Below are 15858 nucleotides of genomic sequence, written 5' to 3' on the forward strand. Positions count from 1 at the left end.
CAGGAGAGAACAGCTGTATATACACCAGGGAGACAGGAGAGAACAGCTGTATATACACCAGGGAGACAGGAGAGAACAGCTGTATATACACCAGGGAGACAGGAGAGAACAGCGGTGTATACACCAGAGAGACAGGAGAGAACAGCTGTATATACACCAGGGAGACAGGAGAGAACAGCTGTATATACACCAGGGAGACAGGAGAGAACAGCTGTATATACACCAGGGAGACAGGAGAGAACAGCGGTATATACACCAGAGAGACAGGAGATAACAGCTGTATATACACCAGAGAGACAGGAGAGAACAGCTGTATATACACCAGGGAGACGGGAGAGAGCAGCGGTGTATACACCAGGGAGACGGGAGAGAACAGCTGTATATACACCAGGGAGACCGGAGAGAACAGCGGTATATACACCAGGGAGACAGGAGAGAACAGCTGTATATACACCAGGGAGACAGGAGAGAACAGCTGTATATACACCAGGGAGACAGGAGAGAACAGCTGTATATACACCAGAGAGACAGGAGAGAACAGCGGTATATACACCAGAGAGACAGGAGAGAACAGCGGTATATACACCAGGGAGACAGGAGAGAACAGCTGTATATACACCAGAGAGACAGGAGAGAACAGCTGTATATACACCAGAGAGACAGGAGAGAACAGCTGTATATACACCAGAGAGACAGGAGAGAACAGCGGTATATACACCAGAGAGACAGGAGAGAACAGCGGTATATACACCAGGGAGACAGGAGAGAACAGCGGTGTATACACCAGGGAGACAGGAGAGAACAGCGGTGTATACACCAGAGAGACAGGAGAGAACAGCTGTATATACACCAGGGAGACAGGAGAGAACAGCTGTATATACACCAGGGAGACAGGAGAGAACAGCTGTATATACACCAGGGAGACAGGAGAGAACAGCGGTATATACACCAGGGAGACAGGAGAGAACAGCTGTATATACACCAGGGAGACAGGAGAGAACAGCTGTATATACACCAGGGAGACGGGAGAGAGCAGCGGTGTATACACCAGGGAGACGGGAGAGAACAGCTGTATATACACCAGGGAGACAGGAGAGAACAGCTGTATATACACCAGAGAGACAGGAGAGAACAGCGGTATATACACCAGAGAGACAGGAGAGAACAGCGGTATATACACCAGGGAGACAGGAGAGAACAGCTGTATATACACCAGAGAGACAGGAGAGAACAGCTGTATATACACCAGAGAGACAGGAGAGAACAGCTGTATATACACCAGAGAGACAGGAGAGAACAGCTGTATATACACCAGGGTGACGGGAGAGAACAGCTGTATATACACCAGGGAGACAGGAGAGAACAGCTGTGTATACACCAGGGAGACAGGAGAGAATAGCTGTGTATACACCAGAGAGACAGGAGAGAACAGCAGTGTATACACCAGAGAGACAGGAGAGAACAGCGGTGTATACACCAGAGAGACAGGAGAGAACAGCGGTATATACACCAGGGAGACAGGAGAGAACAGCGGTGTATACACCAGGGAGACAGGAGAGAACAGCGGTATATACACCAGAGAGACAGGAGAGAACAGCGGTATATACACCAGGGAGACAGGAGAGAACAGCTGTATATACACCAGAGAGACAGGAGAGAACAGCTGTATATACACCAGAGAGACAGGAGAGAACAGCTGTATATACACCAGAGAGACAGGAGAGAACAGCTGTATATACACCAGGGAGACGGGAGAGAACAGCTGTATATACACCAGGGAGACAGGAGAGAACAGCTGTGTATACACCAGGGAGACAGGAGAGAACAGCTGTGTATACACCAGAGAGACAGGAGAGAACAGCAGTGTATACACCAGAGAGACAGGAGAGAACAGCGGTGTATACACCAGAGAGACAGGAGAGAACAGCGGTATATACACCAGGGAGACAGGAGAGAACAGCGGTGTATACACCAGGGAGACCGGCGAGAACAGCGGTATATACACCAGGGAGACAGGAGAGAACAGCTGTATATACACCAGAGAGACAGGAGAGAACAGCGGTGTATACACCAGGGAGACAGGAGAGAACAGCTGTATATACACCAAGGAGACGGGAGAGAACAGCTGTATATACACCAGGGAGAGGGGAGAGAACAGCTGTATATACACCAGGGAGACAGGAGAGAACAGCTGTGTATACACCAGGGAGACAGGAGAGAACAGCTGTATATACACCAGGGAGACAGGAGAGAACAGCAGTGTATACACCAGAGAGACAGGAGAGAACAGCTGTATATACACCAGGGAGACAGGAGAGAACAGCGGTGTATACACCAGGGAGACAGGAGAGAACAGCGGTGTATACACCAGGGAGACAGGAGAGAACAGCTGTGTATACACCAGGGAGACAGGAGAGAACAGCTGTATATACACCAGAGAGACAGGAGAGAACAGCGGTGTATACACCAGGGAGACAGGAGAGAACAGCTGTATATACACCAGAGAGACATGAGATAACAGCGGTGTATACACCAGGGAGACAGGAGAGAACAGCGGTATATACACCAGAGAGACAGGAGAGAACAGCGGTATATACACCAGGGAGACAGGAGAGAACAGCTGTATATACACCAGAGAGACAGGAGAGAACAGCTGTATATACACCAGAGAGACAGGAGAGAACAGCTGTATATACACCAGAGAGACAGGAGAGAACAGCTGTATATACACCAGGGAGACGGGAGAGAACAGCTGTATATACACCAGGGAGACAGGAGAGAACAGCTGTATATACACCAGGGAGACAGGAGAGAACAGCTGTGTATACACCAGAGAGACAGGAGAGAACAGCAGTGTATACACCAGAGAGACAGGAGAGAACAGCGGTGTATACACCAGAGAGACAGGAGAGAACAGCGGTATATACACCAGGGAGACAGGAGAGAACAGCGGTGTATACACCAGGGAGACAGGAGAGAACAGCGGTATATACACCAGGGAGACAGGAGAGAACAGCTGTATATACACCAGAGAGACAGGAGAGAACAGCGGTGTATACACCAGGGAGACAGGAGAGAACAGCTGTATATACACCAAGGAGACGGGAGAGAACAGCTGTATATACACCAGGGAGAGGGGAGAGAACAGCTGTATATACACCAGGGAGACAGGAGAGAACAGCTGTATATACACCAGGGAGACAGGAGAGAACAGCTGTATATACACCAGAGAGACAGGAGAGAACAGCTGTATATACACCAGGGAGACAGGAGAGAACAGCTGTATACACACCAGGGAGACAGGAGAGAACAGCTGTATATACACCAGAGAGACAGGAGAGAACAGCTGTATATACACCAGGGAGACAGGAGAGAACAGCTGTATATACACCAGGGAGACAGGAGAGAACAGCGGTGTATACACCAGAGAGACAGGAGAGAACAGCTGTATATACACCAGGGAGACAGGAGAGAACAGCTGTATATACACCAGAGAGACAGGAGAGAACAGCTGTATATACACCAGGGAGACAGGAGAGAACAGCGGTGTATACACCAGGGAGACAGGAGAGAACAGCTGTGTATACACCAGAGAGACAGGAGAGAACAGCAGTGTATACACCAGAGAGACAGGAGAGAACAGCGGTGTATACACCAGAGAGACAGGAGAGAACAGCGGTATATACACCAGGGAGACAGGAGAGAACAGCGGTGTATACACCAGGGAGACAGGAGAGAACAGCGGTATATACACCAGGGAGACAGGAGAGAACAGCTGTATATACACCAGAGAGACAGGAGAGAACAGCGGTGTATACACCAGGGAGACAGGAGAGAACAGCTGTATATAATACACCAAGGAGACGGGAGAGAACAGCTGTATATACACCAGGGAGAGGGGAGAGAACAGCTGTATATACACCAGGGAGACAGGAGAGAACAGCTGTATATACACCAGGGAGACAGGAGAGAACAGCTGTATATACACCAGAGAGACAGGAGAGAACAGCTGTATATACACCAGGGAGACAGGAGAGAACAGCTGTATATACACCAGGGAGACAGGAGAGAACAGCTGTATATACACCAGAGAGACAGGAGAGAACAGCTGTATATACACCAGGGATACAGGAGAGAACAGCTGTATATACACCAGGGAGACAGGAGAGAACAGCGGTGTATACACCAGGGAGACAGGAGATAACAGCTGTATATACACCAGGGAGACAGGAGAGAACAGCTGTATATACACCAGAGAGACAGGAGAGAACAGCGGTGTATACACCAGGGAGACAGGAGATAACAGCGGTGTATACACCAGAGAGACAGGAGAGAACAGCGGTGTATACACCAGAGAGACAGGAGAGAACAGCTGTATATACACCAGGGAGACAGGAGAGAACAGCTGTATATACACCAGAGAGACAGGAGAGAACAGCTGTATATACACCAGAGAGACAGGAGAGAACAGCGGTGTATACACCAGAGAGACAGGAGAGAACAGCTGTATATACACCAGAGAGACAGGAGAGAACAGCGGTGTATACACCAGACAGACAGGAGATAACAGAAATGTGACTTCAGTGTTAGCAGTAAATAATAAAATTACAGTACACAATTTATACACAATATAATACTTTAATGAAGTATTGTAAAGATAAGACCATCTATCTGTTTCTGGACAAAGTTATTAATAAATAATAAAGGAACATTTACCATGTAAAAGATATTTAAATATAGATGCAAATGCAAAATAAAAGTACTTATTAAGTAAAATGAAATACAAACACTCGTTGTCTTCCACATAATAACAATGTTTATATAGCGCATTTCTCTAAAAGGACTCAAAACAAGAGAATCTGCATTAGTGCCATGGAGGGATTGCAAATAGCGAGTTATTAGTGCAAATAGACCGCAGCAGCCACACTGATAACAGTAATAGTGTCAGTAATAGTGTCAGTAATAGTGTCAGTAATAGTGTCAGTAATAGTGTCAGTAATGGTGTCAGTAATAGTGTCAGTAATAGTGTCAGTAATAGTGTCAGTAATAGTGTCAGTAATGGTATCAGAGGGTGGGATCAAGATGCACTCAGCCAATCCGAAGCCGCTGCCATCATCGGTTCCTGTTTTGCACCAGACGTTGAGCACCCAGCAGTGAGACGTTTCCTGACTGGTGCCATGTGCGTCTTTATGTGGTCTGCCTAGGGCACATTTAAGTCAGGGTAGCGTTTTCTTCCAAGTCCACTAGGACAGAAAGGATCCATTCCATGATTTGTTCTGTTGGTCTCCAGGACCCGTATAATTACCAACTCACAGTGTTAGCTGTCCTCCATTACTTATGTGATGCCACCCATCTCCTCACCTGCAACCTCATCCTCATTTTAGGAATGGTGCTGAATTGTCCAAGAACAGCGTAGATAGCTCAACACCCACAGACTGGACGGCCTGGTGGAGCAATTCCAGGCGAGGAGTTTGTTAAACATGTCTAAGGCCTCTTTTGTAAACTTCTGCCAGGAAACTGGTGGAGGAACTTGTTCTGCCTGCTTCTGCCAGGAGATATAAGCGTGGTACCTGGCGTCTCCTTCCACAGCTTCCTTCCAGGGCATGTATCCTGTTAATGCAGTGTACAAGAGAACGCCAAGGGCCCAGGTGTCTACACTGGGAGAAAGTATCAAGTACTCATCGTGCTTCACCTCGCACATCTCCGGGGACATGTAAGGGATGATGTGCGACTGTGATGACACAAGTTGGCCAGCTCTCCGAGTCAAGCCGAAGTCGCCCAGTTTAACGTGATAGCAGTCTTCATCCATGAGAAACACGTTGTCTGGCTTTATGTCCATGTGCACAAACCCTCTACCATGCATGTAATCCAGAGCTCGGACCAGCTGCGCAGCACAGCGCTTCACTGCAATCTCGGGAATGCCGACCTGCAAAAGGAGACGGGAAAATGCAATGAGACATACTCGTACGGCATTCAGTGTACAGAAGTGCATTATTCTCAGTTATTTGAAAGGTCATCTGTTAAACTGCCGGCAAATCTGAAATATAATTGATTTCATCGTCCGGCACGTCACTTTTAGATGTGGGGGTGCTTTACATGTTTATTAATCAATAAATGGTAAAAGCACACTAACCCAACGTTTAAAGCTGTCCCATATAATTTATCTAGCTGCAAAAAAAAACAAAAACATTTTATATAACAATCTTTTGTATAAATAAACAACAATTAAACAGCCCATTTGAAACTTCACCATTGTCCTTGAGGGGATAAATCCCCTCCCCAGCCACCACCAGCTTTCCACCTGCACTCCTGCTCTTTCATATAGTAAATAATGTTCTTTATCAGACATTTGTTTATAGGTGAGGAGGATAGACTTAAGAGTAGAGGGAGTAGCCAGGACTACAGAGGACACAAGTCACAGCTGTGTGTAAATGAAGTCACTGTCTTTTACAAAATGGTCTAAATCCAAAGATAAAATATAAAAGGAGAGAATATCACAATATTTACTTTCCCGCATACAAAGCAAAGAACAAACAATTACATTTACAATCCAATTAAAGGTGAACTATAGGAAGATTTATTTATTTATTTATTTTTAAATCATGTAAAATAAAGCAGACATTATATAGATATAATATTTGTATTATTTTGTATTATGAATGCAAATTATATACTGTAGCTCTTAATATATGTATTATTGTGTTTTTGTCCTGTCTATTATTATTTTGATTAGTCTGTTATTATAAACTATACACTGATAATGTAGTACAAAAAAGATTTGAAATATTTGTGTGTGTGTATGAGTGTATACACAAACACACACACAATACACATACACTCACACACACAAATCACTTAATAAATTTCAGGATACACAAACAGAAAAAAAGCAATATTTTGGGGGAGTGGGCTGAAAATGTACCATTAGATGGTGTCTGGCATTCGTCTCATATATTTTTTATTAACTGTGAATGTAACAGCAACACCTGATTTTTTTATGATATGACACTAGATACAGCGCACACATATATGCTATATTAAAGAGAAGCGTCGGAACAAGACCCAAAACATCAATACAATATAAGAGCAACTGAGCATGTTCTTCAAGTAAAATAAACTGTGATGCACAATTCACAGAAGTGTTGTAAAACAACATGATCAGTCATAGGGGTAGATGCACTAAGCTTTGGAGAGACAAGGTAGAGAGAGATAAAGCACCAACCAATCAGCTCCTAACTGTCATTTTTCAAACTACAGCCTGCAAACTGACAGGAGCTGATTGGTGGGTACTTTTTCACTTTATATGCTCCCTGAGTGATATCGTCTAGTGTGTCCCTGGCAGGGTGTGCTCAATGTCGTTCATGACATTGAGCACACCCGCTGAACGATATCATTAATGCGCCGGGCTCTCTCCCCCCAATTCCCCAACATGCAGCAACCTGACAATATCGTCAGGTTGGCCTGCATGTTTGCCAGATGAACGATAAAGACGAACGACCTTCGGGAACGCGCATCGTTGGTCGTTCGACGTTATCGTTCATCGTTTTGGTGAAAAAATGGACGATAAAGTGAACGATAACAATATCGTTATCGTTCAGTCGGCCACTTTAATCACCCAGTGTGTACGCACCTTAAGGGTCACGAAACTAATTCACAATTATTCTGGAGGATATTACATCTCAGCCACTTTTAAAGACTAACTTGAATAACTTACAATGAAGAGAGTAAAATAATTATAATACGCTTGAAGTTTTTGTACATTTCAACAGTGGATTTTGAACAATCAGCTTCTAACTGACATTTTTCAAACACAGGGGTCTATTTACTAAGCAGTGTTAGGAGACAGAGTGAAAAGTGATAAGGTGCCAGCCAATCAGCTCCCAACTGTCATTTTTCAAACACAGCCTGTGAGATGACAGTTGGGAGCTGATTGGCTGGCACTTTATCACTTTTTTATCACTTTTCACTCTGTCTCCTAACACTGCTTAGTAAATAGACCCCATAGCCTTTAAAATGGTAGTTAGAAGCTGATTGGTTGGTACTTAACTTAATTTTTGCATAATGTCACTGTAATTCCACTCATGGCTAAAACTCTAATCACCATGCCCTCTGTTTTACAAAGTTTTAGCTTTATTTATTAAGCCCAATATGAATATATTATGACAGTATTATGATAGTTTTATGAAGATTTTGGCACATTGGTAAGATATGATATGACACTGGTGCTTTTTACCTTTGCTTTGATCAAGTGATGGAGGGTCCCAGCAGTCGCCAGCTCCTGGGTCAGGATGTAGTAGTCCATAGTGTTGTAGAACATTGGGTAGGTGGCTATAATACCAGGGTAGCCGGAGAGAGAAATGGAAATAGAAAGCTCATTAAGGAAATCTTTCATCTTGATTCTGTCCTTCCTCACCAGCTTGATGGACACTGGTTCACCTAAAGACAAGGGCAAAGAAAATGAGTAAATCCTCCCAGACAGGACTTCAAGATACTTTATGATATAATAATCTATAGGCTATGATTTCCAGTCCATAATCATGTTCCTACATACCTGTTTTCTTGTCTTGGGCAAGCAGAACTCTCCCAAAGGCCCCCTGGCCCAGCCTCTTGATGACCTGGTAGACATCAGAAACCTCCTCTGTTTTCATAGCTTGAATTGCCTGCATTTTGGAAACGGATGATGTTCGTCCTCGCCCTGAAGGTTCATATATACAAGTGTTAGTTTAACGAAAGATGGTGCATTTTAACTAATTTATTTCATTGACACACTTTCAAGACAGGGCACATTATCCAACTAAGTGGAAATTCAATTATCTGCATATCTGCACTTATTCACAAGTGGGGACAGCCACACGATTTCCACTAGGAAGCTAATATGAAATATCAGAACCTGAACAGTCACTCAGTAGAATTAATACCATGGGCAGAGGACTCACCTGGGCAGAAGGAATCAGGTGGGCATTAAGCTTCTAGGTAAGGAACTTCTCCTGTGGGTCACAGATCAGCTCTAGTCCAATACAGCAAGGAGAAATCAGCTCCTAGAAGGTCCAATCTCTGCAGAGTCTTGTGTTGGAATCAGAGACAGCTCTTGAGGACAGTGTTCAGCTCAGTACACAGGGAGTGAGTGTGTGAGGGGCATGATTAGCTACCTCTGTCTTTTATGGAGGAGCTCAGCCTGAGGTGAAGGTTACTCGCACCCAAGGTATCATGGAAGCCCATAAAACCTCTATTAAAATGCAAATGAAGGCTTCACCTGGAAGTCACCAGGTTGTGAAGACCCTATTGTTACTGGACAAGGTGTGAATAGTCTGTGGAGCCTGGCAAGTCCCAGTGGGTGACAGGGAGGGGTCCAAGTCTGTATTGTTACTACAGATTGTAAACTGTTCATGTAAATCAGTCACTCTTACATTAACTATAGACAAGGTCCTGGCTCCCCCACCTGTCACTGTTCTGCCCAACACAGAAACCTCTCAGAATAACATCTCACCTGAGTAGTGTTATTGTGCTGTAATATACATTTCTCCTGTATGGATATAACATTAAAGTCAGTGACTCATTAGTGCCTATATTTACCTGTATTACCGGTATACATAGTGTGTGGATGTTGTGACAGCAATAGCTAATTAATATATGACAGTAAAACTAGAATACACATCCTATATTGTATTATTTTATATTATTGTATATTATAGTATTCCCAGTGAGACATGAAGAATAGTGAAATAATTACGTGTGAATTTATGCACTAGTGAGAGGTTTTTTTTTTTTAAGCTAAGTATCTCGTACCACATAGGGCCGAATTCAATTCGCCACGAGTTCCGTACCGTGAAGTCCTGCGTTACATTAACGTGCACTTTGCCAGATATTTTCATGAAAGGCACGTCCGATACCCGCGCAAATTATATGACAGAGAGCAAGTCGCGGGCGTTGCGGCAATGTCGACCATCAACACTGTAGTGCGCAACCTATGTGAAGTGCACGAAAGAGTGGGAAAGTCATTCTGAGCCCCAAACTAGTGGCAATTAAGTTAGTAAGGACATTGTAGGAGGCTGTTAATGGCCATAAGCAAAGTACTGGAGGCAGTTATATGGCGTTAAATGGTTGATTTTTTTGCAACTTTTATAACTGAAGGAAAAATGATTGTCAGCAAGTGTATCCACGGCCGGATTAAGTCTTCGGGGACCCAGGGGACTTAAAACAGGGGTGCTTCTAGTTACCAGGAGACATATGCGTGCTGAGGACCTCATTCAGAGCCGCTCGCAAAATGCGAGCGCCCGCTCTGAATGAGGGCGGCCGCATCTAAAAAATGATACGGCCTCCTGGCCGCTCGCTAGGCTGTGGTTTACCACCCACAGCTTTAACGAGGGGCCAGGATGATGGTTGCGATGGTCAAGACCATCGTGACCATCGGGACTTGCGACGAGACCCTTGTGGTAGGGTCTCGTCTGCCGCAAGCAGATGTCAGTGGGGCCACCCACAAACGGCAGGCGTTCGCTTGGGAACACCTCCGTTTGTGAAACCACCCCCCGCCACGCCTACAAAACGGGGCGAGCTGTCGATCAACATCGACAGACGCCCCTTTTGTAGTGAGCCCCGGAGCGAGAGAATTTCTCTCTCGCTCCGAGGCTTGCGTACGCGCAGTGTGGCCGCTGCGCGTGCGCAGAGCCAAACATCGACCTGCTTGCGAGCGCTCAAGCGCTTGCGAGCGGGTCTGAATAAGACCCTGAGTGTGCTCTGAGAGGGGGGCACAAGCCCACCACCCCCCAATCCGGCTCTGAGGGTATCTCAGCAAATAAAGGTGTACTTTAGGGGACACATTACAATGTCTCTACAGTGATTTTTTAAGTGTGTATATGCAAAAACGCAGGCCTGTCGGACAGTTTAAACACTGCGTGCGTGCATAAAGTAACCACTGCGTCCTTGCTCGCAGCTGGAGAGCTCTCTGCGTGTTTGGAGACCCGCTGTGTCTGCGGCACCTTAGACTTACTCAGAAGAGCTACGGATGTGAGTTGCTTTCAGTGGGCGTTTTCCTGGACGGCAAGTGGGTCATAAGCATTTTTTTGCATGTGCGTTCTGCGAGAAGTCGCAGCTGCAATGGCATTTGCGTGCGGATCTGAATCAGGCCCTTAATGCGGATTTATAACCGAATAGCAAAAAGTTGCAGCCACAGCTTTTACCCACTATAAAAAGTTTGCACGACTTAGTTTGCAGCTAATTGAATCAGCCCCATAGTGTGACAACACCATGACATCATGTGCCTATTTATTAAAATAATATTTGCGAGATATTCCCCATAAACAGACGTTTTTAGGGGATACCAGTAAATATTAAGTATCCCCCTAATGTACCATAGAAGGGCCGCTGCAGATATCTCCAGTGGCGTCACAAGGGGGGTGCGGCCCGCACCCGGGTGTCACCCGCCGAGGGGTGACACCAAGGTGCAGGCTCCTCCTCAGTGACAGGAGCCGGGTGCTGCATTTTAGTATTAAGTGCAGCACTCGGTTCCTGTCAGTGAGGGAGCCAGCACCGCACATGCCCGCGCCTCCTGCATCCCCCACCGGCACCACGCCATTCATTGATTTTGGTTACCACGGCCACGGGCCGGGCCCGGGCCGCGGGACCACGCCCCTCGCTTAGTGTCACGCCCCTTCCTTGAAGACCAGGGCCGTGATGTCACGCCCCTCCCAAAGGCCACGCCCCCTTTTGTCAGGTGCCGCGCGCATAGCGTCTCTCCCCGCACCGGGTGTCACCGCGGGGAGAGACGCTACTGGATATCTCCATATCTGCTGTGGGCCTCCATTTACGACAGCAGCAGCAGCCCCCATAGTTTTCGTTATCCTATAAAATTTGCCGGTAGAGGGTTCCTCTCCCTCGCCGGACATGAGTGGTCTGTTGACAGCTATTGCTGCTATCCCTCAATTTCCGAAAGCAGCTACAGCCCCCTTAGGTTTGTATGGAGGCTGCGAAGCTGTCAGATTTTTATTAAGCTCAGGAACACAAAGCTTTGAGTAGTCTGGCCCCGGCAGCTAATGCCATCTGAAGATGTCTTTAGCCCGTTGTAGCCTATGGGCTATATTTTGCAAAAATTACCGGAAGAGGGTACCCCCGGAATCCTCTCCGGCAATGGCCACCGCACATGCATGGTCAGCAGACCGGAACACGCATGCACAGGTGTTCTGATAAAAGAGTAAACAGTCTGAGAGTTTTTTGAGTCTGAAAAACCATGCGAGTTTGTATGTTCTCGGTCTTTATTACAACAATGGCCGAGTTTAAAAAGTTTACTCTCACATTTTCTAAACTCTCACCCTATGACATTTGGCCCCATTATCTTGTCAAGAGATTCTGTGAGTGGCTTCATAGGGATAAGATCAGACACAGGTTTCATGCAAGGAACATAAAACCCTGAGATGTATTGTTTTAACTTTAACTTGTCTATTTGCATTTGTTGTGCTACTATTGTTCCCTGAAATCAGCCCTTTTCTGCAAAAGGTGGATAAATGTGTCTGACTTCATGTGTTTGTCAGACTAGTCTAGCGGCTAATTAGGAAGCTGCATGTTGTAGGTTTTATTTAAAACAAAGAATAAAAACAAAAACAAAAAAAAATCTGACTTCAGAGACCTTCAGTAGGATTAAGGGGCCCATACATCCGTGACTGATTGCCGCAATTCCCCGATGCCTGGGTTTGGACATTCACTGATTTTCCAATCCCGACCAAAAAAATGATTGGCAAATCTGTGAATTGTAACATGCAAAATGTCCCCAATCCCCCCGATGGATTGCCAATCATCGATGTCCCCCAATCGGCGTGTTTTAACGCCAATCGGCATATCGCATCCGGCACTGGGCATTTGTGTACGGAGTCTAGTGTGTGTACAAAAATGTCTTCCCCTGTGGCTGTAACTACATTTCAATTATCTTCAGTTCTGATAAATGAAACATTTACTTATACCTGTGAATATTATCAGTGTCTGTTTTGGATTCAAGATGATTAGTCCTTTAATGGTCCTTTAATTGTAATGTATACCAGGTTTACAGGCGCGGATAGTGGAAGCCAGGGTGCACGCCCCAAAGGGTCCAAGAGAGACGGGACAGACTTCCTGGAGGACCGGTGTTGTAAGTTTTGGGAAAGGGGGAGGGCAAAACTCACCCCCCTCTCTCCCCGATCTTGCCCCTATGGAGTTGTGAACAAAAAGCAGTGAGCTTGGAGTTGCGGGAAGTGTTGCATAGAGCCTCGCAGCAAATTTAATCAACCCCATAGTGTGTTTGATCCTGCGCCTCTGTTACCGTACCGTACGGTTACATATACCTCCAGTTCTGACAGCAGCTACAGTCCATATAGGTTTCTATGAGGGCTTCAAAGCTGTCAGATTTATCAATCTCAGGAACGCGAAGCATTAATGAGTTTGGCCCTGGCAGCGAACACCATCTGAAGATGCCTTTAGCCAACTGCAGCCGGTGGGCTACATTTTGCAAAAATTGCCGGTAGAGGGTTCCTCCGGAATCCACTTTGGTGTGTTTGATCCTGTTACTGTACGTCTTATTTTTATCTATAACTCGATGCAGGCAATCTAGTATTATAGAAGTTTTATAAATGTACCTTTTATTCTCATAAAATGTTATGTAAAACTGTTTATTTCATATTTACAATAACTGCTGCTTAGATAATAAGGGGTATATTTACTAATGTGCGAGTGTTTAGAAGTGGAGATGTTGCTCATAGCAACCAATCAGATTCTAGCTATTATCTTCTAGAGGGTACTAGATAAATGATAGGTAGAATCTGATTGGTTGCTATGGGCAACAAAACCACTTCTAAAAACCTGCACTTTATTAAATGTACCCCTATATATCGGGGAGAAAAGAGAGCCAAACACCCAATAAGTTTCTGCCCCCCCGAGAAATCTCCCCCTCCCGCATCACGTAAATTGGCTTGTTTTCGCGGGTTTGGGCACTTCGCCATATTCTAATTGAATGGAGCAGAAACTAAAGGGGCGGAACTTTTTTGAAAGACGCAATGACGACGAAAACGGGATTTCCCCGTCATTGGCGAAATGACCGCGGGTAATTGAATATGGACCTAAGGCCCTCATTCAGAGCCACTCGTAAGCGGCAGCTCGTTCGCTCCGAGCGATGTTTGCCAAACTGCGCATGCGTACGGATCGTTATAGGCATGCGCGAACCAGTCAGTGCGGCCGAAATTCATGTGCTCGCAAAATAGCGAATGCCTGCTAATTTGAGTGACAGGATGAGGCGTATGTGGGTGGTAACAGGGGAAGGTGCTTGAAAACGGGGAGTGGAAATCAGAACGCAGGCGTGCTTAAAGGTCAAAACGGGCGTTTTATGGGTGTGCATATTTAAAACAGCAGCGTCATTGACCATGTCACTGGGTTTTTTTTTAGCCAGAACTGCTCGCAAAATTGTGGTAGCAAAAACCAACCACAAGAATAGCTAGCAGTTCATACCCTGTTCGATGTACTCGATTAATCTAATAAATAGCGGACATGACGTCGGATGCGAGCGGCCAGGGGGCGTAGTTTCCCAAAAAACGACCGCAAGTTTTGTTCGCTCGTTCAGACCTAGAGGCATGAACAGACCGCAAACAGCGAACATTTCATTTGAATAGCCACCCCTATTTTCTGGACGAGCGAGCGCAAATAGCGACCGGCTCTGAATCAGGGCCTAAGACTTTTATCACATACTTCTCTGACAGATGAGCGTTTTGCCTGAAGTTGCTCGTTCCTGACAGATCACAATAGTAACAACAAATTGATTGTGAACTAGATAAAGAGATATATTGTCTAAAATGTATGGTTTGAAATATTCAATGAGTACCAAGGTATGGAATGTTTACCGCCTTAAAAACTACCAGTAGTGATTATTGTATAGATTTTTTAGTTATTTTGTATATACAAAGGGGCATATTTACTAATTATCAGATTTTAGACCCTACAATTAGAATCTCTTATCGTCGCTATTCGCTATTAATAACAAATTAACATTCGCACAAATGTACTAAAAATGATCTGCAGGGAGAGAGGGTCTGAAAGAAGCCTGACCCTGCGATTTGTTTTTGATGTCTTAATTTCTGACTATTTTTTATCTGTTCTTATTAACCATGTAATATTATCCTAATATATTATGGCTAGATATATATATTCATCTAATTTTCCAATTTATACTGAAGGAAGGTTACTATGTTAGAATATGAGTGGGGACATGTGCGAAAGTTTGATGGCACGTGGAAAGGTTTGTTTTGCATGTGTGGTAGTCTGAATGGCATGTGGGGAACATGGTCCTAAGTCTGAATGGCATGTGCAGGGTGTGATTTGCCTCTGGGGTAATGTGCAGTATTCTGAGTTGCATGTGGGGAGCATGGGTGGAAGTTTGGATGGTATGTGGGGGGGCATAAACGGAGATTGGAGCAGCATGTGCGTGTGTGGGGGGCATTTTTATGGCAAGTGGAGATTTGCGTTGCAGTTGGTGGAATTTTGTAGAAAGTGAGGGGCACACAAGGGCACTGTAGTAATATGGGGGTTCCGAGGTAGTTCTATGGGTGTATAGTTTTTATCAGGCTTGGTATTAAAGCCAGCGTGTGACCTTTTTGAGGTTTGGAGTGCCCGTGTACTATATCACGTTGCCCATCACTAGCATTAAGGCTATTAAAACCATGTGTATCACCATGTATTAACCCAGCAAGAAGTGCTTCATTTTAAAGCGTCCAGACAGATTTTGTTTTCTATTCTTGCAATCGATGATTTAGGTGTTTTCAGCACCTGTACCTTTTCAGTTTTTTGGAGACAATGGAGAAGTGTCTCAAAGTGCCCATCCACTTGCCGATAATGCTGAGCGATTGCACG

General features: G+C 45.2%; 1 protein-coding gene across 1 annotated transcript; it reads right to left on the minus strand.

The window, feature by feature from the left end:
* Positions 1–5380: 5380 nt before the first annotated feature.
* Positions 5381–8666, minus strand: LOC148534196 (serine/threonine-protein kinase SBK1-like). The gene is made up of 3 exons (XM_088467371.1): positions 8552–8666; positions 8234–8436; positions 5381–5926 (listed from the first exon to the last, which is right to left on the minus strand). The coding sequence occupies exons 1-3, from the start codon at positions 8664–8666 to the stop codon at positions 5381–5383; spliced, it is 864 nt and encodes a 287-aa protein (XP_088323497.1).
* Positions 8667–15858: the final 7192 nt, after the last annotated feature.

The sequence above is a fragment of the Taudactylus pleione genome, unplaced genomic scaffold, assembly GCF_031769625.1.
Source record: "Taudactylus pleione unplaced genomic scaffold, aTauple2 ptg000070l, whole genome shotgun sequence".
Taxonomy (NCBI): Eukaryota; Metazoa; Chordata; class Amphibia; order Anura; family Myobatrachidae; genus Taudactylus; species Taudactylus pleione.